This window comes from Salarias fasciatus, chromosome 5 (genome assembly GCF_902148845.1).
Source record: "Salarias fasciatus chromosome 5, fSalaFa1.1, whole genome shotgun sequence".
Classification (NCBI taxonomy): Eukaryota; Metazoa; Chordata; class Actinopteri; order Blenniiformes; family Blenniidae; genus Salarias; species Salarias fasciatus.
This window is the reverse complement of record NC_043749.1, coordinates 1444690-1471758: the sequence shown is the minus strand read 5'-3', so window position 1 is coordinate 1471758 and position 27069 is coordinate 1444690. Positions and strand designations below refer to the sequence as shown.

The 27069-nt window shown below is 44.3% G+C and overlaps 3 gene segments (V, D, J or C); 1 reads left to right on the top strand and 2 right to left on the bottom strand.

Moving 5' to 3' along the window:
- The window catches only part of LOC115389295 (Ig kappa chain V-III region MOPC 63-like), a 204960-nt gene that overhangs the window by 13001 nt on the left and 164890 nt on the right, over nucleotides 1-27069 (bottom strand).
- On the bottom strand, nucleotides 2351-27069 carry LOC115389293 (Ig kappa chain V-III region MOPC 63-like). The segment is given in 4 exon segments: nucleotides 2351-2757; nucleotides 3725-3760; nucleotides 26585-26896; nucleotides 27004-27069. Coding segments are annotated over 4 exon segments (729 nt in total).
- On the top strand, nucleotides 4247-17833 carry LOC115389294 (Ig kappa chain V-III region MOPC 63-like). The segment is given in 4 exon segments: nucleotides 4247-4344; nucleotides 4452-4761; nucleotides 16305-16342; nucleotides 17429-17833. Coding segments are annotated over 4 exon segments (729 nt in total).

The window sequence follows — 27069 nt, the reverse complement described above, 5'->3', positions numbered from 1 at the left end:
TTGAGTCACCTGGTGGGCCTCTCTGGTACTGTTCTTAACTGGTTCAGTTCTTTTCTCACAGATCGATGTTTTTATGTAAGTTTGGATACTTGTTCCTCAGGAACCCATGAAATTAGGTGTGGGGTTCCCCAAGGTTCAATTTTAGGTCCCATACTTTTTAATCTCTACATGCTTCCACTTGGGGACGTCATCAGGAGACACGGCATCAGTTTCCATAGTTACGCTGACGACACTCAGCTGTACATCGCCGTGTCTCCTGATGACTCAGGGCCAATAGAAACCCTTTTTAACTGTATTTCAGACATCAAGTCATGGATGCAGTGAATTTCCTACAGCTCAACCAGGACAAGACTGAGGTTTTAGTTATCGGTCCTGAAGGTCAGAGAGAGAAGATTTTACCAAAATTACGGGATTTTAAACCAGCACAATCAGTTAAGAACCTGGGCGTGATTTTTGACTCTGAGCTAAATTTTATTCCACACATAAAAAACATAACTAAGATTGGATTTTATCATCTTAAGAACATAGCTAGAGTCCGCCCGTTTCTCTCTCAGGCCAGCACAGAGGTGCTAATGCAGCTTTTATCTCCTGTAGATTAGACTACTGTAATGCCTTGCTCTCTGGTCTTCCCAAAAAGAATATTTCAAACTTACAGCTATTACAAAACGCAGCCGCTCGCGTGCTGACGAGGACCAGGGGGCGGAGCCACATTACACTGGTTTTACAGTCGCTGCATTGGCTCCCTGTCCGCTTCAGGATCGATTTTAAGGTTCTCTTATTACTTTTTAAATGTCTTAACGGCCTTGCGCCTTCTTATTTAGCTGATCTGTTTTTACCCTATCGACCCTCGCGGGCCCTGAGGTCCTCTGGCAGTGCCTTATTGTGTGTTCCTAAACCCAGAACCAAGACTCATGGTGAGGCGGCTTTTGGCCATTATGGCCCCCGCCTGTGGAACAGCCTGCCAGAGAACCTCAGGACCGCAGAGACCGTTGATATTTTTAAAGGGAGGTTGAAAACACACCTTTTTAATCAGGCTTTTAAGTGACCTTTTATAGTCCTCTTATTCCATTCTTATTTATGTAATTTTATTCTATTTTATTTTATTATGCACATTCAACTTGTTTTACTTTTTTTTTTTTTTTTTTTTTTTTTTTACTTTATAATCCTATCTTATTATCTTATTTTAATTTGGTGTCATATTTTATTATGTTTTAGCTGTTTAATTCCAGTGTTTCCTCAGGGGGGTCCTTCACACCGGGAGTTGGTGCTGGTCCAATGCTGGGGTTACTGTGCCCGGGTACTCTGGTCCTGGCTGGCCTGGGGGCTCCACACTTTGGTGTGCGAGTTCCCATGGTCTGTCGGGGTCGGGGGTCGGGCGCTGGAGCCCCAGCTTTAATTGACCCTCGACTTCCCTTGGTGTGGGGGGCCCCACTGGTGGCGTTTTCCCTAAGATGCTCAGTGCCATGCCATGTCTCTTCTGTTCTGTGCGAATTAATGGTAGAGTGTGAGTGTGAGTGTGAGTGTGAGGGTGAGGGTGAGGGTGAGTGTGAGGGTGAGTGTGAGTGTGAGTGTGAGGGTGAGTGTGAGTGTGAGTGTGAGGGTGAGGGTGAGTGTGTGTGTGGTGCATACTGTTTGATGGCGCGGTTTTTATTCTTTTTGTTTTTATGACTGTTTTTAATGTTCAGCACTTTGCGTTGTTTTTATTAATATGAAAAGTGCCATATAAATAAAATCTGATTTGATTTGATTTGATTTGATACAGACATCCGGCTTGCCTGCATGACCAAATCAGTCTGAGACACAAAAAGAACTCAAGAAACACTTTAATATTTCATTTTACCAAAACAGGTCTGAACATTGAGGATGATTTGCTGCTCACAAGAAAGTTCATGAAAGCTCAGTTTATGCTCGTTTCACACTCAAAGTTCAAGTTCCTGTTAAGGATTCATTCCTCCAATGCTCCTCTGCCACAAATCTACCCAAACATCACCAACCGCTGTGATAAATGTCAAGATCGAACAGAACAACTGTTCTGAATCTCTGCTGTTCATCAATTTATTCTGCTTTTTCATCTAAAACATTCACACATTATTGGGCCACTTCACTGACTGACTGTGTTTTGAGTCTGTTTGATATGAAAGTAATTCAGCAACAAGAGCTGGAATACTGAGAATATCTATCAAGTGACATTTCTGCTCCAAACAAGGTGTTATGATGATTTGATTGCTGGAAAAAACTCATCCAAGACCAAAGAGTTGACATGAAAAGAGTGTTTATTTTGTCAAAGCTGGAAGAAAATCATGATGAAAGAAGATGAATATTGATGAAGAGAGTTTGGTTTGATGATAGAAGAAAGTGAAAGAGAGTGAATGACAGAGGTGAGATGAGTGTGAGAGTCAAAGCAGTGTGAGAGTCCCAGTGAGTCCGGTCAGGACTGGGAACACTGGTCTCTCCTCAGTGTCTCTCTGAGGGGAGTCTGGGAGCCCTGGGTGGCCTCACAGGTCACAGAGCCCACCTTCCTCCACTGGTCTGCAGGGAGCCTCAGGGTGCTGCTCCAGCTGTAGAGGCCGTCCTTCTGCAGCACCCCGGGGCTCCTGCTCTCCTCCCAGCTGCTGCTGCTGCTGCTGTCCTCCACCTTCCAGCTCAGACTCCAGCCTGAGGGGAAGCCCTTGTTGGCCAGGCACATGAGCGTGGCCTTCCCCTGCTGCAGCTCCTCTCTGGAGGGGGGCAGCACCGTCAGGGTGGGGGGCCTGTCACCTAGGAGACACCAATCAGATGAGAGGACAGGGAGCAGCCAGCTGTCAATCAAACAGCACACACCTGGACAGCTTCAGTGGGACACACATCATTTTGTCCTTCAACAAGTTGCTGCCAGATGCTTTTTCTGCTCCAGCAGTCACTCACTCACACATTGTTTCACTTCCCTTGAAGAAGCCTCTCATGCACATCAGCACAGAGAGAATCATCCAACAGTTTGACCTGAAACACCTCAAACTACACTGGAAGGAAACTTTAACAACGTGCGCTTCACATCAAAATAAATGTTTTTAAATGTTTTTCAATGTTTAGAGCAATATTTTAAAAAAAGTTGATAAGATCATATATGGTTTTGACCAATTTTTTACCATCACAAGTTTTATATAAATGTGAAATAACATGAATATAAAACAAATAACAGAAACAGAATGTAGAGACATTAAATAGCACTAAAAATAAATCCAGCTTTGATTAAGAGACTCTCAATAAAACTAGAAGAATAAAGCCTGCACACATTACAACACAAACACATTTCAAACAGTGGACATGTAAACTAAAACTCAGTCCAAAGACAGACCAGTGCACCAAAACTGTCAATAAATACACAGGTCAGTCTAAAAACACATTCAACATGAGACTGGTAGAGTTGAAACAGTGTGTTACACAGCCATCAGTCTCTGACTGAGAACATTTAAAGAGTCACAATTTATGTTTTTGTGACAGATCATCTTGATGACATTTAATCCAGTACAAATTTCAAAATAACATGTTTTCCTGGTGATAAAATTAAGGCAGAACAGATCTGAGCTATAGCACATGAAATCAGGGAAGATTCAAACTTCATCAGTAAAATAATTACAATGAAAAAACATGAACACATCCTTCTCATGTCAAATAATTCAAATCAAGGTTTAATGTCTAAATTTGAAGTATTTATCTTTCAGTATCAAAAGTAGAATCAACTTACTTCCAACATCCAGTCTGGTTCCTCCACCGAACGTGAGCCACAGTGATACAAACTCATTGAGCCGCTGTACAAAAACCTCTGACTGTAGAGAGACACCACTCTCTGACTGTGAAACAAACAAACTCTACAACACTACTTTTACGTCCTGATTGAAACCCAACAGACCAATTCTTCAACTGACAATGTGAAATTCCATATGTATATTTAGAGAGAATTTTTCAAAAATGATTTTCCATTTTGTAAAATTATTTTATTGGAATGTATTTCAATATAAATTTAACAACATTAGAAATACACATCATGATTTTAATATCATATTTATCAAAACAGAAAACCAATCTCCTGAAAATTCTTGCAAAAGTTTGACTCCAGAGTGAAAATGATTGATTAAAGTGATCCAAGTCCCTGCTGGAGTCAGTCAGAGCATTTCCATAGAGAGCCACTTTGCATCAGCAGCACCATGCTCCAGTGCTCTGGGAGAGTTTATAGTCCTGACAGTTGAAGACTGGATGACTGACAGCTGTCCTTCAGGACAACAGAAGACAGAGAAATCCTCCTCATCACAAACATGAGTGTGATCTGCGTCCTCATCTGGACTCTCCTCTGCTGCTGCTTCACAGGTAAAGTCCAGAGAATCCAACTCCTCTCCTCTATGAACATCCGTCCCTCTGAAATGAAGCCCACAAAACCATGAGGCTGCTTTCTCTTTCTGTCTGTGTCTCCTCAGAGTCCAGAGGCCAGGTCACAGTGACTCAGTCTGCAGCAGTCAGCTCTGCTGTGGGACAAACCGTCACCATCACATGTAGGACCAGTCAGAATGTCTACAGCTCCAACTATTTAGCCTGGTACCAACAGAAAGATGGACAACCTCCTAAACTGCTCATTTACTACGCCAGCACTCGAGATTCAGGGACTCCAGGTCGTTTTACAGGCAGTGGATCAAACTCTGACTTCACTCTGACCATCAGTGGAGTTCAAGCTGAAGATGCTGCAGTTTATTACTGTCAGAGTTATCATGAGATCAACAGTCAAGCTGTGTTCACACAGTGAAAAACCGTCGTACAAAAACCTCCCTCAGTCAGACTGAACAGAAACTGAACTGACTGTTGCTCACTGATACACTTCACTGAACATACAATCCGGCTCTCACACAGTGTACACACACGCATGTGTTGGAAGTTATTGCTATTTTTTCAAATCATTTTTGGATAAAGGTTCCCGCATCATTAAGCTGGATGGCCCAAAATGTTCTCCCATTCAATAAATCCAAATCTGAAATCCTCCTGTTTGGTCCCTCAAATCCCACCACCCCCACAGACAAAGCCTCTGTCCTCCCTGACACAAACATCAAACTATCAGTCAGAAACCTCACTGTCATCTTTGACTTAAACTTGTCTTTACATCTTTACAATCAATCAGATGTCATGTTTCCTCCAGCTCCAGTCCATCTCTAAATGGATAAATGTAATAGCCATTTTTGATCTAGAAAAAGTTTTTCCACTTTAGAAAAGCCTTTTTGTGGAGATCAGGCCGACAGAATGTGAACCTTCCTTTGAAAAGCTCCTTAAAATGTTTAGTTTAGTTTAGTTTAGTTTAGTTTAGTTTAGTTTAGTTTAGTTTAGTTTAGTTTATTTGAGCAGTCCACAACATCATTTATACTCAAAAGAGAGAGAGAAAACAAAAAAAAAGGAAAATTTACATTGTGAGCTCAAAAGGAGTATGCCGAAGCTAATGAGCTTATTAAAGCCTACCCCCAGGCACTGCTATATACATTATCCTATCATAATCAACAAATGGCTATTACAATCATAACGAAACAAGTGCTTAACCAAACATACATACAACTGTAAACACATACATACACCAATGACAAGGACACCATGTAAACCTAAATACATATACCGGTATGTATACATTCACACCTACATGCACTCACATATACACCACAAACGTGCCTTAAGCATTAAGCATACCCATTTATTTTGTAATTCTGCAACATCCCTGAAGATGTACCATTTCCCCGGTTGTTTTGTTCTATAGGGCAAGACTCATCATTCTTATTAATGTTATAGTTAGTAACATAAATTGTAGTAGTAGCAGCAGTAGTATCAGCAGTAGCAGCAGAATTATTGTCATTATTATTATCATTGTCATTATCTCTGAATGGTAGTGCAACGATAGCAATGACAACAATATTAAGGCCTAACATTTGCAACCAGCCCAATAGAGATCTCAATTCTTAACACTTTCTAATAATGAGTCTTGTTAACCTGCACAACAAAACACCCACAGACTACACAGTACTTTTAAGTAAATCAGGTACCCCAAGAGTTAAAGCTCTTCCTGAACCATATACTAAACTAATACCATTCTTTTATACAGTGATTTGAATTTGTACAGAGTTGAACGTAGCTTAATTTGTGTTTCCAATCCATTCCAAAGCCGAACCCCTTTGACAGACACACACATGCTTTTCTAGTTGTTCGTGCCCCCTGTACTTTAAAGTTCATAGATCTTCTTAAATCATACTCTCCTTCTCTAATTATAAATAAGTGTTGAATTTGTTCCAGTAGCAAGGATTTACTGGCTTTATAGAGCAGCTGCGCAGTGTAAAAATCAACTAGATCATGAAGTTTTAATAGTTCAGAATGTAAAAATATTTTGTTCGAAGGTTCATAGTACCGTGCCTTATTCAATACTCTGACTGCTCTCTGAACTGCCCCTCTTTTTTTTTTGTTGCATCCTCTCTGTGCATGTAGCTTTGAAGAGCTCGCTGTCTTCGTGGTTTTTTGGGGGATGGCACGAGGTGGAAGATCGATGGTATGTATGCAGGAGAGACAGGATCGTTGCTGACAGTTCCTGAAATAATTTAGAAACGGGGAAAAAAGAAAATCAACATTAAACATTGCGTATGCCACTCAGATAACGTTATGATCACTGCTAAGGCTATGGACTGAGTCCACATTACTAAATTAATTAATATGGATCACGATTGGTTCGTGATCCATATTAATTAATTTGGATCAAGTGAAAGCTTAGCGGCTTGCAGCTTTGCAACTAACATGAGTACATTAAACATGCAGTACACATTTAGTCTGGGTGCGGAGGAGACCCGAGGGGAGGGGGAGAGAAGTGAGCAAGAGCCTCGAGGAAGAGAGGAAAATGACAGGTTAAGACTCCGATCAGCATGGACTAACACAGAACAGACAATTCGGAATGCGTTAAACATATTTTTTGAAGAGACAAAGTAGTGTTTAAGCCTGCCTATTGTTTGCGAATCTATTTTTGGTCTCAGAGTGCGGCTGTGGCTGGTTCTGCCGTGCGAGGTTTACAAAACAATACTAGAGGAAGAGATGCCTGATCGTATCAATCATCGGTTTAACAGAGGAAGAGGGCAAATATATAAAAGCACACACACCTCCAACAAAACGTTCCACTGGTTCTTGCTGGTCGCCACTGCTGCGTTGTGTGTTCCTCACCAGCACGCTGAAGTGCAGCGATCCACTTCTCTCTCCATTCTACATCTGCCGGAAACCTGTGAAATGGCGATCCTGCCTTTTTTTCTCTGTAGTCGCTACACCCAGCTGCTACACAGCTAAGAACCATTTTTTCGCTGCTTTGATGCAGACTTCTCTGCCGAGCACACCAGAAACACTGTGGCGCTCCGGGTTTGTTTTCCTTCCAACATGGCGGCCACATCCCAGCATGCATTGCGAGGCCAGGTGTGTAACGTCAGCTGCAAATACTCTATAGCTCCATGAAGCTATAGTTTCTGGCCCTTAAGTGGGCCATGACAGAGAAGTTTAGGGAGTACCTGCTGGGCCACAAGTGTATCATATACACTGACAATAATTCCCTCAGTCACTTGTCTTCAGCTAAGCTAGGTGCAACAGAGCAGTGTTGGGCTGCCCAGTTAGCATCCTTTGACTTTGAAGTAAGGTCTGGGAGGAGCAACAAGAATGCAGATGCGCTCTCTCGCCAGCATCTGCCGGAGCCATCAGCCCTGGAGATCATTGTCCCTGGTACACCACTCCCTGAGCTGCTGCAGCAGGCTTTGGGGCATGCACCGACGGGAGTCACGCAGGCTGCTGTAGTTGCCCTGCCACATCACACACCCTCTGATCTTCAGGCCCTACAGGAAGCAGATCCGGTTTTGCAGGAGATCCTGGGGTTCTGGAGACGGAAGCGGCAACCTGATGTGCAGGAGCGGAGACAACTATCTCCTCCCGCTTTGGCGTTGATCCGTCAATGGGACCGGTTGGTCGAGAGCGATGGGATCCTGTACCAGAAGGTCTTCCGCCCCGATGGGGCCGAAATGATGCTTCAGTTGTTGTTGCCTGTTGCTTTAAAGGGAGAGGTGCTTATGCAAGATCATCAGGGCCATGACCACCAGGGTGTACATAGAACATTGGGGCTACTGCGGCAGCGGTGTTATTGGCCGGGTATGTCTTCTGATGTGGCCCAGTGGTGTCAGGCTTGTGAAAGGTGCCAGGTTGCCAAAGACAACCAACCAGCTGCTCGGGCCTTTATGGGGCATTTGCTGGCATCTCGCACTAATGAGATTTTGGCCATGGACTACACTGTCCTGGAACCGAGTCATAATGGCCTGGAAAAGGTGCTCATTATGACTGTCGTTTTCAGCAAATACACGCTTGCTGTACCTACTTGGGACCAAAGAGGCTCTACGGTGGCTCAGGTTTTGGTTTCCGAGTGGTTCTTTAAGTTCGGGGTCCCTGCCCGCATACATTCAGACCAGGGCCGTAACTTCGAGAGCTCGCTTATTCAACATCTCTGTAACCTCTATGGCATCCAGAAATCCCACACCACTCCTTACCATCCAGCTGGTAATGGCCAGTGTGAGCGTTTCAATCGCACCCTCCACAACCTATTGTGGACCTTGCCGGTGTCTTGTAAACAAGATTAGCTTGCCACAGGTGTTGTACTCCTATAACACGACTCCCCACCAGGTCACTGGTGAGTCCCCCTTCTATTTGATGTTTGGGCAAGAACTTAGACTCCCAGTGGACTTCCTGTTGGGTAGAGTCCCAGATCCTGTTCATGGCGACATTCATGAGTGGGTTCAGGAGCACCAGGCTCGGTTACATGTGGCCTTTGAAGGGGCCCGAGAAAGGTTGAGGGTCGCGGCTGAACGCAGGAAGAAAAACTATGACCGACATGTCCGAGATGCGCCATTGATGGAAGGCCAGTTGGTAAGGTTGTGGGATTTTAGTGTGCGAGGCCGTCAGAAAATCCAAGATCTCTGGGGCCCTGTGGTTTACAGAGTGGTGAGAGCACCGACTGAGGGAGGGTCGGTATACACCATTGTGCCTGTTGATGTTGTTGATGAGCTGTCAGGTGATGGGGATTTGTTTCTGCTGGGACAGGAGGCCTCACGAGCAACTCCGGCTCCAACAGCCCCAGCGGCCCACACAACTCCCCAGTCGCTGTTCACACCACCAGAATTTGATCCTGCTGTATCCGATCACAGGTCACCTGCTTTGCTGGCTGTGCCTTCAGTCACCCTCAATGTCCCCAGTGGAGCAACAGTACGACAGACCGCAAGGTCAACTGCTGGTCGACACCCAAATGTCCATCGTTTACCACGGTCAGTTCAGGAGCCCGTCCACGGGGCTGCAGGCCCCTCTGACTTGGCCTCTAATGCTGTGATCGCTGTCTTTAGGCCATGGGATTAGGTGGTACTGTGGGAATCAAAGGGTTCATCGTCAGGGCGACGATTTCCGAAGCGGGGGTGGACTGTAGCAGGAGGAGGTTTCTGTGTGGCCCGCAGTAATTAACCAATCCCAGCAGGGGGAGCTGGCTATAAAGGCACACTCTACCTGTGCTCCAGCAGGTCCCGCCCCCTTGGGCACCTCTCTTCTGGGTCTGTGTTACTGTTCTGCTCGCCTTGGAGTGAACGGCGTTTCTGCTCAGCTTTGATCTGAGGGAACGGCGGCATGTGCTGAGCTACTACTAAACTGTGGTGAGTGTGATTTTCCCCCTCTTTGTGCGGGGCCATGTCGCCAGGTAGCAACAGCAGCTGTAATCAGCTGTTGTACATGTGTGTGTAGGTGATTACCTCCGATACGCCGTGCCTCCTCCATTTTGAGTGGACCGACGGATGCTATTGGTGTGGTATGTGGACAATACAGCTGTGATGGCCTCGCTTAACAGAAACTTTATTGATCATATCTCCATTCTTCATGCTTGGGCTCTGCACAAATGTCTTTGTGTTGATGGTGCGGCCGTGACGATCATTGCAGCTTCGGACCACGGGTGCTCCTTGGGGTCTACCGGACCGTGGCATGGTCCCCCCCAGCTGTCCTGGGTTACAACCTGTATGCAGCCGGCAGTGACGGCTGTCATTCTGGAGCACCATGGACTCAATTATCGGGTGATGGGCCACCATCGCTTTTATTGTGTGAATGAGTGTGAACTCGGGTTTTCCACTTTTCGTTTGTTTTTGGTTGCGCCATCACAGTTACTGGTTGTTTCTTTTCTTACTTTTGGTTTGCCTTTTTTTTAATTTGATTTTTCATGTGATGGCATATTTCTTTTTTTTGTCTTTTGTTTTCTTCTTAGTTAAGTCTTCCTTCGTTGTAAGGGGGTATCCTCCCCCCTTTCTGTTTTGTTAAAAGAAGTAAGTTTTGTTTATATTAATTTCAGGTGGGGCAGTTTACAGTTCATTGCATTTATTTATTTTACTTGTTGTGATGTGACTGCCCACCACCTGTGTTATATTGATTATGATGAATGATTCTTTTTGATTATTGTTTGATGTGTTTGTTTACGAGGAAACCCATCCTTTTAACAACTCATTTCTCTTTCCTCCCTTTCAGAGGCTGAGCACGGTGGTAGTGGTGCAGGTGTCCCCGGGTGACGGTCTCCTTCCTGTGTGACGTGTGTGCACCCGATGGTTTGAGTGTGTCCATCTTTATTTTGGTGTGAAAGTGTTCACGTGTGTCTGGGGTGATCCCTTTGAGACCCTCTTCTCTCCTCCTACACTGTGTCCCCAACGGTAAGCCAGCCGCTGTTTGGGCTCCCCCCTCTTTCCCTCCATTTTTAGAGTGTGAGTGAGATGTAAAGCATTTAATAAAAAGATTATTTGTTTGAACGGAACCACGTCTCCTGCTGCCTTTAGTCCCGGACCTGGGTGCCATAAGGGGCACCTCCTGATATACATATTTCCGTGGGTGTAACACCTGGGGTGGCGTTGTCTGGCTCCTGGGTGCATAGCTTCCACATAGCAGTGGTTAAAACACTACACACCAATTTACTATTTCTCTTCCCGTTGCCACATATGGTTGTCTCAAAAACCCAGGAAACACACTTGCCTCACAGCACACCAATTGGGAACCACTGCCATGATGTAATCCCCACAAGTAATCCCATTTTTTGGTAGAAAATAACTGTACTCAAAATACACCAAATTTATACTGTAACTATAATGGAATACAGCTACTCCTAATGTGAGGAACATCTATGATCCCAGCTGGATGATTATGACAAGGCAGGCATTGAAAACGTTCACCTGAAAATCTGCGTCAGCGAGGCAACTGTCTTCAAAGTGATACTTAATTTTTATGGCCCTGGGGGGTATTGCACAAAATCAGGATAAATACATCCAAGATAAATGAAAATATGCGACTTGAGTAAGCCAAGTCGGTGTTTTCTCGGATTAATCGGTTGCACGTTTGCCGAGCCAGGATGAAAAGACGCGGCTTACTCAAGCCAGGTGTGGCGCATCAGGATAAGTGCACGTTCACGGCGGGGGGGGGGGGGGGGGGGGGGGGGGGCTCACTTAAAAAGGGAGGTGCCCCAGAGCGAGGACTTTACACAAAACACATCCATTATTACAAGCCTGTATGTCTGCCTTAAGTGACGTTTAAGGCATAGCGCCCCCACGCTTCAATGGTGAGGACAAGTACTGCATGCAGGACGGCATCTTGATTAAAGTGAAACAGTGATGCGCAAATCATCCACTAAAAATGGCCTAATTCTGCATACGATCCGTGATTATGATCATACAAAATAATAATAATAAAATACAGGAAATACACGGGGGAAACAGCATTTTGCCAATATGTAGGATGTTTATTTAAGAAAATTTCAACCCTGTGTCCGTGTTATCTATTGAATCAATTGTTCTCCTGCTGTGTTCTGTTTCATCCCTCATCTGTCATGAAGAACAAACCTGTCCGGCCAGAAAAGAACCTGCAGCAGGTGAAAACCAAACATAAAAATATTCTGCATTCTGGTCAGTAATTTAAGCGTCGCCCAAAGAGCAATTATCAAATGAAGTGATAAATTTGTTGTCTTCTGAGAATGAATTTCTGTATGATTTAAGCCGTTAAAAAAGTGGAGTCAGAATGATGTGGGACCCTTTCATTCTTAAAGGTGGAGTCCTGAAATAGGACGATTTTCCTATTTTCAGGAGACAGTTAAGACAAAATGATATGCTGTCTGTTATATTGTAGTCCATTTTAGTGGTGTGATACATTTATTTTTCCTTTGTTTCTCATTTTACTCATTGTGTAACTTCAGGGTTGTTGTATTTTATTTCTTATTCTTTATTTTTTACATCAGTGTGGTTTAGTACCAATTTCATTAAGGTTTTTTTTTTTTTTCATTGTCTTTACAATAATTGTGAACCTTTTATTGTAGGACTTGTATTAATAAAGAAAGGATTCTGAAATGTCTGTGTTGAAAGTTATTTTGGTCTTCATAAAATCTGTGCAACAAAATATTACTAAAGTGAACCAGACTCTGCAAATGTAACAACTACAGTAGTAAGATTTGGCTGCAGGATGATTAAATGATGTAATGTGAAGAAAAATCATGGAAATGCTGTAAACCACACCCATTTCTCACATTGTTGACAGCAGTTTAATCTCATCCTGGGTAGTTGGCCTGCTCTGGAGCAGCTAGCTGCAGAGAATAAATCACCATGGTGACTTGCCCGGGATAAACTTGGCCAGCTTTTGTGCAGTCGACTTGAGGCTTACTTCGTCCAGGATAACCACAATTTGCCGGCTTAATCCCTTATCCTGGTTTTGTGCAATACTCCCCTGATTGACTCAAACTTTGTTTAACTTGCCTGTTTGGTAGCTTCACCAAGAGAATCAGGCTTGGCCTCATCAACGTTCTCCCTGAACTCCATCAAAACACTGGCAGCATTTTGCATCGGAGTAAATGCTTTAAGGAAATCCTGTAATAAATGTGAGGCAGCATTCTACTATAAGCTTAAGTAAGGGGAGACACAGGTGCCACACATTAGGGCAGTAACGAGGCAGGCAGGAGAACATGAGGGCAGACAGAAAACAGGAAGACAGGACATGCACAATACAAAACAGGCTCCGAGCGCTCCCATCAGGCCACAGGGGCACAGATAGTACCCCCCCTCCCAAGGTGCACCTCCTGGCGCACCACGGGGCAGACGCAATGGGCTCAAACAGGACACAGACTCTGCAGCAGATCGAGTATGGGGACGGGACACAGACTCTGCAGCAGACGGGGAAACAGGAACGGGGAGACGGAAATAAACACTATATCAACGCTTACTTTTTCCTCGTCTTCGGCGAAATGCAGCAAACAAAGGAACTGCGTCTCCCTCTGCTTTCATTTAGTCATCATTTTAGTTTTATATGTGCATGCGTGCAGCTTGTTTTCTCTGAGAGGGAGCAAGGGTCAGTGCTCATGTGTATCGGTGGTGCGTGTACGCTCCAAAGCAGACACAGACACACGGATGCAGAAAGCATGATCCAGGCTTCACACAACACCACTACTGAAATAATGCCATGGTATTTCGTTTAAATGCAATACTAAAACAATTTAGATGCCAGCTTGTATTGCAAGTCAATATGCCAAAATACAGGAACTTCAACTTCTGTGAACTCAGAGGTACTCCAACAATGATTACTGAACCGTCATGTCCTACCTGAAGCACCAGAACTGCTGATCTCCCTACCTTTTCAGGAGAAACAGAAATATTTTTCAGTATTGATTCTGCAATTGATTGTGCAGTCAATCATAAAGTTGATAAGCAATGTGCACAGAAGAAAAGAACAATAAATTACTTACTTATCAATCAGCAAAGCCTGCTCAGAGCAAATCTAATGTTTGATTCACAGAGGGACAGGCTTATTCCACATGGCACATATGCACACATAACACATGCAAGGTGGTGCACGCGCAAACACACACACACACACACTAAAATATGTGTTTTGATATTCCAAACAGAAGTACACATGTGAGACCTACTGCACAATCTAAGGTTGTCTGCAACATTTTTCCATTATGTAAACATGGATAAGACATCTAAAGACACGTAAAGAGACATTTAACTGCCACACACATCAAGAGAATTGGGCTGGTTTTGTTCTGATTCTGCCTCCTCCAGACCTCGCGCGGACAGCTGCCGATTATCTTTGCTCTCAAACGATTCTCCTGTAAGAGCATCTTTATGTCTGTGGTGTGTCAAGAGAGAATTTGTCCTGACAATCGGCTCCAAAACCGGTCGGGAAAGACAATCGTATATGTTGAACTTGTTCAATATTTCCAACAACAAATTTTTGTGACTGTTTGAAGCCGAGCGCTGCAGAGAAATCGCTGAGAGAACTGTCAAGTGGAACGAAATTTAGCCAATCAAGAACCAAGCTTCTCAGCTGACTGACCATAGACATAGTACACCTAGAGACCGTGCTTATAGGACAGAACATACTAGACACCGCGTTGACTGTGTCTCTGCAGCATCGGAGATGCACTGTTAGAACCAGTGCATGAAAGTGGATGGAGGTGAGAAATTCTCCTTCATCCTAAAGTAAAATTATTCACGAGATTTTCTACAGACATCCAATGATCTGTGGTTACAACCTGTTTAATTCAAAATGTCACATGTGTATCAATGAGACTTGGTGCTTGGATGTTTTCAACATGCCAGTCTTACCATCCAAATACAATATCAGTGGAAAAGATGCCCGACTTTTGTCCCATTTATAGATACGGTATTCTAATGAGGAGAACATGCAAACCACATCCTGCATAATCACTGTTCACTGGTAATGTGAACAAAAAACAATATGGAGAGAGCTGGTTGTTAAACAGTGAAGTATTTGTAGTCGGTGAGGGGGCTGGTGGGCTGGGAGGGATAGGGGTATGTTGAGGGTATGACTGAGGTGTGTGTGTGTGTGTGTGTGTGTGTGTGTGTGTGTGTGTGTGTGTGCATTCTTGTATTTCTATCCTTGTCGGGGCCAAATGTCCCCACAAGGATAGCAAAACGTGGAACGACGTGCCTTGTGGGGACCTTTTTCCGGTCCTAAGTAGGAGAAACAGTGTTTTCTTGACCATGTTGTTGTTACTGAAAAAACTAAAAGTGCAAAAACATTTCTTTAGGGTTAGGCTTTGTTGTGGTGTGGGTTAGGGTTAGGGTAAGGGTCAGGGTTAGGGGCTAGACATGAATGGGAGTCAATGGACGGTCCCCACAAGGATAGAAATACAAGACTGTGCGTGTGTGTGTGTGTGTTCAGTGAAGTGCATCGGTGAGCAGCAGTCACTTCAGTTTCTGAGGGTGGTTTTTGTACGACGTTTTTCACTGTGTGAACACAGCTTGACTGTTGGGATAATGAAAACTCTGACAGTAATAAACTGCAGCATCTTCAGCTTGAACTCCACTGATGGTCAGAGTGAAGTCAGATTTTGATCCACTGCCTGTAAAACGACCTGGAGTCCCTGAATCTCGAGTGCTGGTGCTGTAAATGAGCCTTTTAGGAGGTTGTCCATCTTTCTGTTGGTACCAGGCTAAATAGTGTGTCCTGCCAGAAGTGTAGACGTTCTGACTGGTCCTACATGTGATGGTGACGGTTTGTCCCACAGCAGAGCTGACTGCTGCAGACTGAGTCACTGTGAACTGGCCTCTGGACTCTGAGGAGACACAGACAGAAAGAGAAAGCAGCCTCGTGGTTTTGTGGGCTTCATTTCAGAGGGACGGATGTTCATAGAGGAGAGGAGTTGGATTCTCTGGACTTTACCTGTGAAGCAGCAGCAGAGGAGAGTCCAGATGAGGACGCAGATCACACTCATGTTTGTGATGAGGAGGATTTCTCTGTCTTCTGTTGTCCTGAAGGACAGCTGTCAGTCATCCAGTCTTCAACTGTCAGGACTATAAACTCTCCCAGAGCACTGGAGCATGGTGCTGCTGATGCAAAGTGGCTCTCTATGGAAATGCTCTGACTGACTCCAGCAGGGACTTTTATGGGACTTTTATGGGAATATAAAGATGAGTTCTCTTTTTTTATAAATATAATTTATATAATCATTACATGCATTTTTAATGTCAAATGTATATAGAAATACATTCCAATAGAATAATTTTCAAAAATTTAAAATACATTAAAAAAATATATATATTTCTAAATATACATATAAATGTACACATTGTCAGTGTAGGAATTGCTCTCTTGTGTTGAGTTTGAATAAGGAAGTAAAGGCAGTTTTGCAGAGTTTGTTTGTTTCACAGTCAGAGTGGTGTCTCTCTACAGTCAGAGGTTTTTGTACAGCGGCTCAATGAGTTTGTATCACTGTGGTACACGTTCGGTGGAGGAACCAGACTGGATGTTGGAAGTAAGTTGATTCTACTTTTAATACTGACAGATAAATATTTCAAATTCAGACTTTGTTCCTTGTTTTGAATGATTTGAAATGAGAAGGATATGTTCATGTTTTTTCATTAGAATTATTTTATTGATCAAGTTTTATTCTCCCCAGATTTAATGTGGTACATAGCTCAGATCTTTTGCTTTTTAATTTTTTCACCAGGAGAACATTTTATTTCGAAATTTTCACCAGATTAAAATTCCATCAGGATTACATTATAAATAAAGAAATATATTGTGACTCTTTCAATATATGTAATTAATCAGTCAAAAAAACAGATGTTGTGACTCTTTAAGTGTGTTCATTCAGAGACTGATGGCTGTGTAACACACTGTTTTAACTCTACCAGTCTCATGTTGAATGTGTTTTTAGACTGACCTGTGTATTTATTGACAGTTTTGGTGCACTGGTCTGTCTTTGGACAGAGTTTTCGTTGACATGTCCACTGTTTGAAATGTGTTTGTGTTGTATTGTGTGCAGGCTTTATTCTTCTAGTTTTATTGAGTGTTTTCTAATCAAAGCTGGCTTTATTCTTGGTGGAAAACAATGGTTCTGCATTCTGTTTCTGTTATTCAGTTCATATCCATGTCATTTTGCATGTAAATATAACTCGTGATGATCACTTTTTTTAAAAAAAATTGTCAAAACCTTATGGTTTGTTATCTTATCAACATTTTTTTCAAATGTTCAAATTTTAAAGCTCATTTCGTTAAAGTTTCCTCTCATAAGTTATAAAGTGTAAAATTTCTGATCACGTTGATGCAAATCTTTGCCAGTAAAGGTTGAGACGTGTGCTTGTGTTCCTTCCAGTGTAGTTTGAGGTGTTTCAGGTCAAACTGTGGGATGATTCTCTCTGTGCTGATGTGCATGAGAGGCTACTTCAAAGGGAAGTGAAACAATGTGTGAGTGAGTGACTGCTGGAGCAGAAAAAGCATCTGGCAGCAACTTGTTGAAGGACAAAATGATGTGTGTCCCACTGAAGCTGTCCAGGTGTGTGCTGTTTGATTGACAGCTGGCTGCTCCCTGTCCTCTCATCTGATTGGTGTCTCCTAGGTGACAGGCCCCCCACCCTGACGGTGCTGCCCCCCTCCAGAGAGGAGCTGCAGCAGGGGAAGGCCACGCTCATGTGCCTGGCCAACAAGGGCTTCCCCTCAGGCTGGAGTCTGAGCTGGAAGGTGGAGGACAGCAGCAGCAGCAGCAGCTGGGAGGAGAGCAGGAGCCCCGGGGTGCTGCAGAAGGACGGCCTCTACAGCTGGAGCAGCACCCTGAGGCTCCCTGCAGACCAGTGGAGGAAGGTGGGCTCTGTGACCTGTGAGGCCACCCAGGGCTCCCAGACTCCCCTCAGAGAGACACTGAGGAGAGACCAGTGTTCCCAGTCCTGACCGGACTCACTGGGACTCTCACACTGCTTTGACTCTCACACTCATCTCACCTCTGTCATTCACTCTCTTTCACTTTCTTCCATCATCAAACCAAACTCTCTTCATCAATATTCATCTTCTTTCATCATGATTTTCTTTCAGCTTTGACAAAATAAACACTCTTTTCATGTCAACTCTTTGGTCTTGGATGAGTTTTTTCCAGCAATCAAATAATCATAACACCTTGTTTGGAGCAGAAATGTCATTTGATAGATATTCTCAGTATTCCAGCTGTTGTTGTTGAATTACTTTCATGTCAAACAGACTCAAAACACAGTCAGTCAGAGGAAGCTGTGTCCTTCATTCATGATGAAGAAATGAAGAAACTTTTCTTTAAATTAATAAACAAAAACGTGGACGAAATTGTTGGTCCCCTTCGTTTAATGAAATAAAAATTCTAAGTCGTCAGAGAAACAACTTGAATCTGACAAAAGCAGTGATAAATAAAAATTCTCTGAAATTTATCCAGTGAAAGTCAGACATTGCTTTTCAACCATGCTTCAAGAGAATTATTAAAAAAAATTTAACTCAAGAAACAGGCCAACACAAAAATGATGGTACCCTTAACTTAATATGTAGTTGCACATTCTTTTGAGGCAGTCACTGCAATCAAACAATTCCTGTAACTGTCAATGAGACTTCTGGACCTTTCAGCAGGTATTTTGGCCACTCCTCATGAGCAAACTGCTCCAGTCACCTCAGGTTGGAATGGTGCCTTTTTCAGACGACATATTTCAGCTCCATCCAAAGATGTTGGATAATATTTAGGTCAGGGCTCATAGAATGTTGTCATGCAGGTGAGTGAGAGCTGTGCGCTTATAGATGGCAGGGAGGACCAGTTGCCTTCGGTCTGTGGTCTTTCGATATAGTAAGTCATTTTCGATGTGTAACCTGTTCCACTCCCTTAAGAGTCTTCTTGTTGCTGCATTCATACTCCCTTTGTTGTGTTCTGTGAATGGCGTGTTGTTTTCCTTTAACTTCATAACTTTTCCAATCACTGGGTCAGCTCTCTGTTCCATCATGACTTACTGTCTGTAGGGGTTCTGTGTCAGGTTGGTTTTGTGATGCCAAGCTAAGGGCTGCCACCTCGGCTACATCTTTTTGTTGGGCTCTCTGGCTCCCTTCCCATACGGCACCAACTGCATCTGCTGGCAGTTCCTCAGAACACTCTGACATGAATGCATTTATGTCAAGGTGACAATGGGTTAATGTATCGGCATCGATGTTTGTTTTGGCGGGCCGATATTTAGCATCGGCGTGAAAATCAGCCAGCTGGCCAACCCACCGGTGGCCCACTGCATTAAGCTTTGCAGTACTGAGAATGTAGGTGAGTGGGTTATTTTCTGTGAATACTGTGAAGTGAAGGGCATAGAACAAATAGTCATTAAACTTATCACATACTGCCCACTTGAGGGCCAGGAATTCAAGCTTCCTGCTGTGCAAGTGATAGTTTTGTTCAGCTGGTGTTAGTGTACGTGACCCATACCCAATCACCCTCAACCTCCCTTCTTGTTGCTGGTAGAGGATGGCTCCCAGGCCGTTCTGGGAAGCGTCCGTATGGAGCACAAAAGGGTGTGTGAAATTTGGATCGGCCAGTTCTGGGGGAGAGGTGAGCATGTCAATCAGGCATTCCAAAACCTGCTGATGTTCTTCAGTCCACTTCACTGGGGTTCGGGATAACAGCTGGGAACCTTTTGTCCTTCCTCTTGATGTTTTGGGCTGCAGTGAGTCTGACTTTACCTGAAGCAGGTCAGAGAGGGGCTTGGCAACGCCTGAGAAATCCTGCACATATGTTCTGTAATAGCTCATAAACCCAAGCAACTGCCGATCATCGCCAACTGTTGGTGGTGTTTTGTGTTTCAATACCTACACGGCTTTCAGCTCCTTTGGATCAGTTTTCACCCCTTCTGCTGACACCAGTCGACCAACATAACGGACCTCTCGGTGGAACATCTCACATTTCTCAGGCTTCAACTTTACCCCATTACGCTGTAGGGGTTGGAGGACTTTTCGAAGAACTTGCAAATGCTCATCAAAGGATTTGGAGAAGCAGAGCACGTTGTCGAGGTTGGGGATGCAACATTCATCACGGAGTGTGTCGAGCATCTCCTCCATACTCCGCTGGAATGCTGCTGGGGCGTTTGACAATCCTAATGATATCCTGACCCACTCATACAATCCCCACGGAGTCGTGAATCCTGTCAGATACCTTGATCCTTTTTCAATGAAGCCTTGGTGGTAGGCTTTGCCTTGGTCGAGAATTGAGAACCAGCTGTATCCTCCCGATGAATCAGTCAGATCTTGGATCCGAGGAAGTGGGTGTCGATCTGGAACAGTTTTGTTGTTAAGAAGCCGATAATCTATACAGAGGCGTAGGGAGTCATCCTTCTTTCTGACGCAAATGACAGTGGCAGCGTCGGGGGATTTGGACTTCGCAATCCACTTTTTGACCAAGAGCTCCTGGATGTACTCTTTTACTTCTCTGTATAGGGGCTTTGGGATGGAGGCATAGCATTTTTGCACTGGGGTGTCATCCTTGACCTTTATCTCCATTTGTAGAGAGGAGATACATCCAATGTCACCACTGTCATGAGAGAGTGCTCCAGACTCATCGAGGAGCACCTCCTTTACTTTCACTTTTTGTTCAGGGCTCAGATGACTGATGTCAACAGGTGGCAACCATTGCTTTGCAGGGGTGTCATCGGCAGAAGTAATATTGTTCACCTCAACAGTCATTACTTCTGTTTCAGCAAGAGCAGCCTGTGACTCTGGTGCATCTGTTTCTAGAACCTTGGCCATGTGTTGGATGGTGCCCGGAGGAGTTCTCTTTGGTAGAATCACCTCATGCTTGGAGGAGTTGGAGATGGGTATCTTGACTTAAGGTGGCCGGGTGTTGGTTATTTCCAGGAGACCTTCTCCTACACTCAGCTGCCCTAATGTATTGTTGTCTTCTGCAGGTTCATAGAGGATGAGTGGATCGGTGGGATCAAAGTTTGGGGGCACCCTGCAGCACACATGTGCTACTTTTCCTGCTCGAATGATGACATTTTCTTTGCCAACTCGCACAGTGGTCGGGTCACAGCCAGTTTTCTGTGGGGCTTGAATGAAATTGACCATAGCAACAACTTCCTCTTCTTCCACCCCAAATGCTCTGCGTATAAGACTGATAACTGTGGCAACGGCATCTGCACAGAGCTCTCAACTGTTGAAGATTGCTTCGAGTACATTTGCTCCTACTAAGGGCTGGGGTAGTGACATTTGGCTGACCAGAAAAGGGGATTTGTATCGTGAGATTGGGATCATCGTATCCTGAAAGGTTGACAGTTAGTTCAACCCACCCATCATAGGGGATAACCTGTCCATTCACAGCATAAACGTCCAAGTCTGTGTCAAGGAGTTCTTTTAGGGTCTCACTGTGTAATTGGGAATGTGAGTGTCAGCCCATTGTCGATCAATAATACTCACTTGTGAGCCCGAGTGAAAAATCACTGTCACTGGATACCACTAACCTGACATTTAAGTTGAGTTTTCTTTCCAGTCAGGGGAATGTTGTGTTTTACAGTGCACTGACTGGCAAGGACTGGGGCCTGTCTGTTGCATTTAGCCTGTTTCAATGGGAGCCCAGGGGTCTGGCTTACTGGTTGGGACTGAAACTCTGTCGGCCTCTGGTTGTCCCTCTGCAGAGACCGGGTCCCGTTTCCCTGAAATTTTTTCCGCTTCAAGCATCCCACTGCTCGGTGTCCAACTTCTCCACACGCAAAGCAGTGGTTGCACTCTTGAAAGTTCTGTTCTGTGCAATTTGGACAGCGAGCTATCTTTCTCTTCACTTGAACAGGGGCTTGACTTGGCAGATGTTGGGAGAATTTGTTAGGAGTAGGTTGAGGGGTTGGTTGTGGCTAGGGATAAGTTGGTGCTCGGACTGGAGATGTTTGTGGATGGGTGCTGGGGGAACTTGCTGCTTGTCGATCAATTAAAGCAGCCACCATGTGTGTCAGTGTCTCCACCTGTGCACTGAGGTTTTGTATGATCTGATCATTCTTACTGTCCAGTACTTTGTCAGCTGACTTGTTCTCACTCTGTCGACCTGCTGTCTCAACCCTGGCACTCTGGGCACATATTGTCTTCTGACGGGAGTGTTGGCCAAGTCGGCGCTGGTGCTCATTTTCGTCACTTATAATTTCCACCACTTGGTGAAGAATTTCCTCATCGGTGACTTGACTGTTTGAGATGAGAGGTCTTAATCTTTGTCGAAGATCCCCATGTTTTGCAGCTAGACCTTGGTACACTGTGTGGAAAAAAACCTCTTGAATGGTTTTTGGATCATATGAGATACCTGTGTTGGCCTGCCTTGACTGGAAAAGGAGCTTTTGCTTGAGCCCGATCATCCGACACAGAAACTGCTGAGGTGACTCCTGTTCAGTTTGTCTGGAACACATCAGCTCCTGGAACATTTCAGTCGTCACTTTTTCACCAAGATGGGACCTGAGGAAACCTTTGAGTTCAGAAACACTAATTTCCTCCTTGTTCATAAGCATGTCTTTAAAAGTGCCAGGTTTAACAATTCTCAGCACACCCCGGACCACTTCTGCTTCTGCAAAGCCCTCTCTGAGTCCTTCATCAATTTGCTTACCAAGGGTGTTGTAGCTTATGTTGGAGCTCTGATCCCCAATCTGGCCTCCATGTATTTTGAATTCACGTCTTTGGAGGTAGGAGAGATCTTTCAGGGGAACCATCCTCTCTTGGGTTAGTTGTTGCATTGGGTGGGCTTCTGATTCAATATAATGGTTGGGCATAATGACTGATGGGGCAGCTGTTGCTTCACACTGTCTAAGCCTCTCACCAAGTTCCTCATACATTGTTTTCCAAATTTTCCACTGATTGTGTGGTTGTGTTGGCATGTGTGTTTGAGTGAGAATGGAGCTGTTTGTATTGTGTGTTGCTGGAAGGCAGGGATGATTGAGGTGTAGGGTCGAGAGTCTCAATGGGTGGATCAAGTTTAGCATGTCCATGAACATTACATATGAAATAATTCAATACCAACAACTGACTCATACTCTCATCTTCAATATCTAACAAAAAGTCAGACTGCAGATAGGAGGTAACATAGTCCATGCAGCCCTCCTCGTTGCTTGGACTCAACTTCGCTGCCTCCTCACTGTCGGCTGAGATGCTCTTTGCAACCTCATAGAGATCTGTATTTGAAAGTCTGAACAGCTTCTTTTTGATGTCCCACACTAAGTTCTTGCGTTCTGTAGACATGGTGTGTGGTGGTGATGTTGTTGATGATGTGGTATGTAGTGTGAAGTGGTGTGTTTAACCAGCAATGTAGTTCTCTGAAGACTGGCGTGCGTTGTTCTCCCAGATCAGCAGTGCGGCTTGGACACCCACCAGCTGGCTCTTGGATGTAGTAACGCCTCGTCGCCCTGGTCTCATGGTTCTGGTATCACTGGATCAGCTCTCCCTCAATGGTCGTGGAGAGAACCAATCCCGGACGAGCCCCCACAATTTGTTACAGGTCCCAAAGTATTGTGACCACTGTAACAAAGAGATTGTGATCCGTTGTCTCTCGTCTGGAAAACAGGAAAATGTGTTTAAAGAAGTGAAGACACGAACCGCCTGCGTTTCTCCCCAAAAACTTCTCTCAACACAACCATGAAATCCCTAACCTAAATCATAAATCATCTTAACATTTGTCTGTTTCAGTGACCTTTTGTTGTTTAGTCCATCCAGAACAATATGAATCTTTTCACAATCACTTTTCAGTTCCATCACAAACATCAAACAGGATTTGTTCAATTATTTTCAAGTATCCATACAAGTTCCATAACTACTTGCAAATGGTATTAAATGTAGTGCAATCTTACAGTTAATTCACACACATATTCTGTATTTGAGGTTTTGACTCTCTTCATATTGAACACACTGCACAGAAGAAGCACAAATAAACTCAACAGATCAGTTAATTACAGTTCCACAAAAATCTAACATTAAAGGGCAACTCTGGTTTTTTTGACACCTGGACCTTATTTATAGGTGTGTGCATGCTCATATACTCACTCAGAAAAACATTGTGCAGCTCAGGGTCCTTCAGAAGTTATTTAGATCCAACCGATTTAGCAGGGGGCCACGGCAATAGAGCTTCAGCGCGGGCCATAACCTCTGCAAAATCGCTCATTTCGGCTATATTTTTTCATCCATCGCCAGTGTTATCATGAAGTCAGCTCATCTACCGTCTTCAGGTGGGTCAGCTGACAGTTTTCTCTAACTTAGCCACAATTAGCTCGGATGGGAACATCGCAGAGCTCCTCTCCTCAGCAGAGAGGCACTTTGGCTGGGCCTTGGCTGTCATGTCGATCGAGCGTCTGACTTCCAGGGGCCGAGTTGGTCCGAGTCGGGGCCGAGGTGGGTAAACGGCCCAGAGCTTGCTCCACAGAGTCTCCGGAGGTCTCCAGGCCGGCCTGGCCGCACTGCGTGTGGGGACCCGCCACGTTCCGCCTGGATGTCTCTCCTCACCGAGGGTCTCCGGAGGTCTCTAAGCTGGCCTGGCCGCGGGGACCCACCGCAGGAGAGACCCAGCCGCGCCGCGGACGCGCACGCGCACCGCAGCCCTCGTGCGGTTCGCCCAGGCCGGCTTAGAGACTTCCAGAGACTCGTGGTGAGGACCACCACCTGAAGACGGTAGATGAGCTGACTTTATGATAACACTGGCGATGGATGAAAAAGCCGAGCCGTCTCCACTCATTCATTCATACCTTCAATCAATTAACTCGGAAAAAAAACATGCTCCAAACACATCCGACTTGTGCTACAAGAGACTTAAGTTTCTGTTTTGATTCTGTGTGATTTTCAGAGTACACTGACCTGGAAAACAGGAAAATGTGTTTAAAGAAGTGAAGACACGAACCGCCTGCGTTTCTTCCCAAAACTCCTCTGAGGAGGCGGGCAGGGGCCGCACCAAGAGGAACCTGGTCGGAACAGCACCCTCGCGCATTGGTTCCGCTCTTCATCTTTCAAATACACTGAATCACAATAAATCCCAAATTAATTACAATGAAAGTACTGATGATGCAGTCATTTGATATAAACAAAATAAAATGATAATTTAATTGCATAAATGTTATCACATATTTTGAGTGCATCACACAGCCCCAGAACATAACAGAGCCTCCTCCATGTTTCACAGTGGGGACAGTGTTCTTATCACTAAACTGCTTATCACTAATCAAGTAGTGGCTAAGAGACAACAGCCTCCAACTAAACTCAGGAGGTCCCACATTACACCCATGTTAAAATCCCTCCACTGGCTCCCTGTTGCATTCCGTATCCAGTTTAAAACCTTGGTGCTGACCTTCCGAGCTCTACATGGTCAGGCTCCCACATATATCAGAAACTTCATCACACCCCACAGCTCGGCCCAAAGCCTGAGGTCCTCTTACCAGAACCTTGTCAGAGTTCCCTGTACTCGTTTTAAAACTAGGGGTGACCGCTCATTTACATCCACTGCCCCGCGCCTCTGCAATGAGCTTCCTCCGGACCTGCGCTCCCTGCACTCGGTGGATGCTTTTAAGAAACTCTTAAAGATATATTTATTTCAGAAGGCATTCTAGACCCCCAGTCAGTGCTGTCTTGGCAGTAAACACATACTGTCTACATGATTTCTTTTCCCCTTGTTCTTATGTACTGTGAAATGTTTTTTTGTGATTTTTATACTGTGAAGCACTTTGTGAACGATGTCTGTGAAAAGCGCTATATAAATAAATTTTACTTACTTACTTTTCTTGATATGCTTCATTTTTCCTTCTGTGAAAATAGAACTGATGTGCCTTGTCAAGAACTTCCATTTTTGTCTCATCTGTCAATAGGACAGTCTCCCAGAAGCTTTGTGGCTTGTCAACATATAGTTTGGAAAAATTCCAGTCTGGCTTTTTTATGATTTGTTTTTAACAATGCTGTCCTCCTTGGTCATTTCCCATGAAGTCCACTTTGGTTCAAACAACAACGGATGGTGCAATCTGACACTGACATTCCTTGAGCTTGAAGTTCACCTTTAATTTCTTTAGAAATTTTTCTAGGCTCTTTTGTTACCATTCATATTATCCGTCTCTTTGATTTGTCATCAATTGTCCTCCTGCAGCCATGTCCAGGAAGGTTGGCTACAGTCCAATGAATTGTGAATTTCTGAATAATACATGCAACTGTAATCACAGGAACATCAAACTTTCTTGGAGCATCAAACTGCTTGGAGATGGTCTAATAGCCTTTACCTTTAACATGCTTGCATCCTTTGCATATTGGTTTAAGTGTGTGTTGTGTTGTGTCTTCTGTTCTTGCTGTTTATTAGTTTACATGTCAAGAGTTCACAACTTAGGAAGTTTAATGAATCCTGAGCAGTTGACTTCAGGGAAAGTTGTGTTGTCGTCATTCATTATACCGAGAGAGGAACAGTCAGACTCCAATAAAGTGTTTTTGGAAAACATGGGAAGCATTCATCATGTGTGTTACACCACTACAACCATCTGGTTTCAATCAATAATATTGTTGATTTGATAATGACCTGAAACTTGTCCAGCCTCTGTAAATATTAAATAAATCTGTTGATATGTTTGTGTGTGTGTGTGTGTGTGTGTGTGTGTGTGTGTGTGTGTGTGTGTGTGTGTGTGTGTGTGTGTGTGTGTGTGTGTGTGTGTGTTCAGTGAAGTGTATCAGTGAATCAGTGAAGTGTATCCGTGAGCAGCAGTCACTTCAGTTTCTGAGGGAGGTTTTTGTACGACGGTTTTTCACTGTGTGAACACATGTTGACTGTTGGGATAATGAAAACTCTGACAGTAATAAACTGCAGCATCTTCAGCTTGAACTTCACTGATGGTCAGAGTGAAGTCAGAGTTTGATCCACTGCCTGTAAAACGATCTGGAGTCCCTGAATATCGAGTGCTGGCATCGTAAATGAGCAGTTTCGGAGGTTGTCCATCTTTCTGTTGGTACCAGGCTAAATAGTTGGAGCTGTAGACATTCTGACTGGTCCTACATGTGATGGTGACGGTTTGTCCCACAGCAGAGCTGACTGCTGCAGACTGAGTCACTGTGACCTGGCCTCTGGACTCTGAGGAGACACAGACAGAAAGAGAAAGCAGCCTCATGGTTTTGTGGGCTTCATTTCAGAGGGACGGATGTTCATAGAGGAGAGGAGTTGGATTCTCTGGACTTTACCTGTGAAGCAGCAGCAGAGGAGAGTCCAGATGAGGATGCAGATCACACTCATGTTTGTGATGAGGA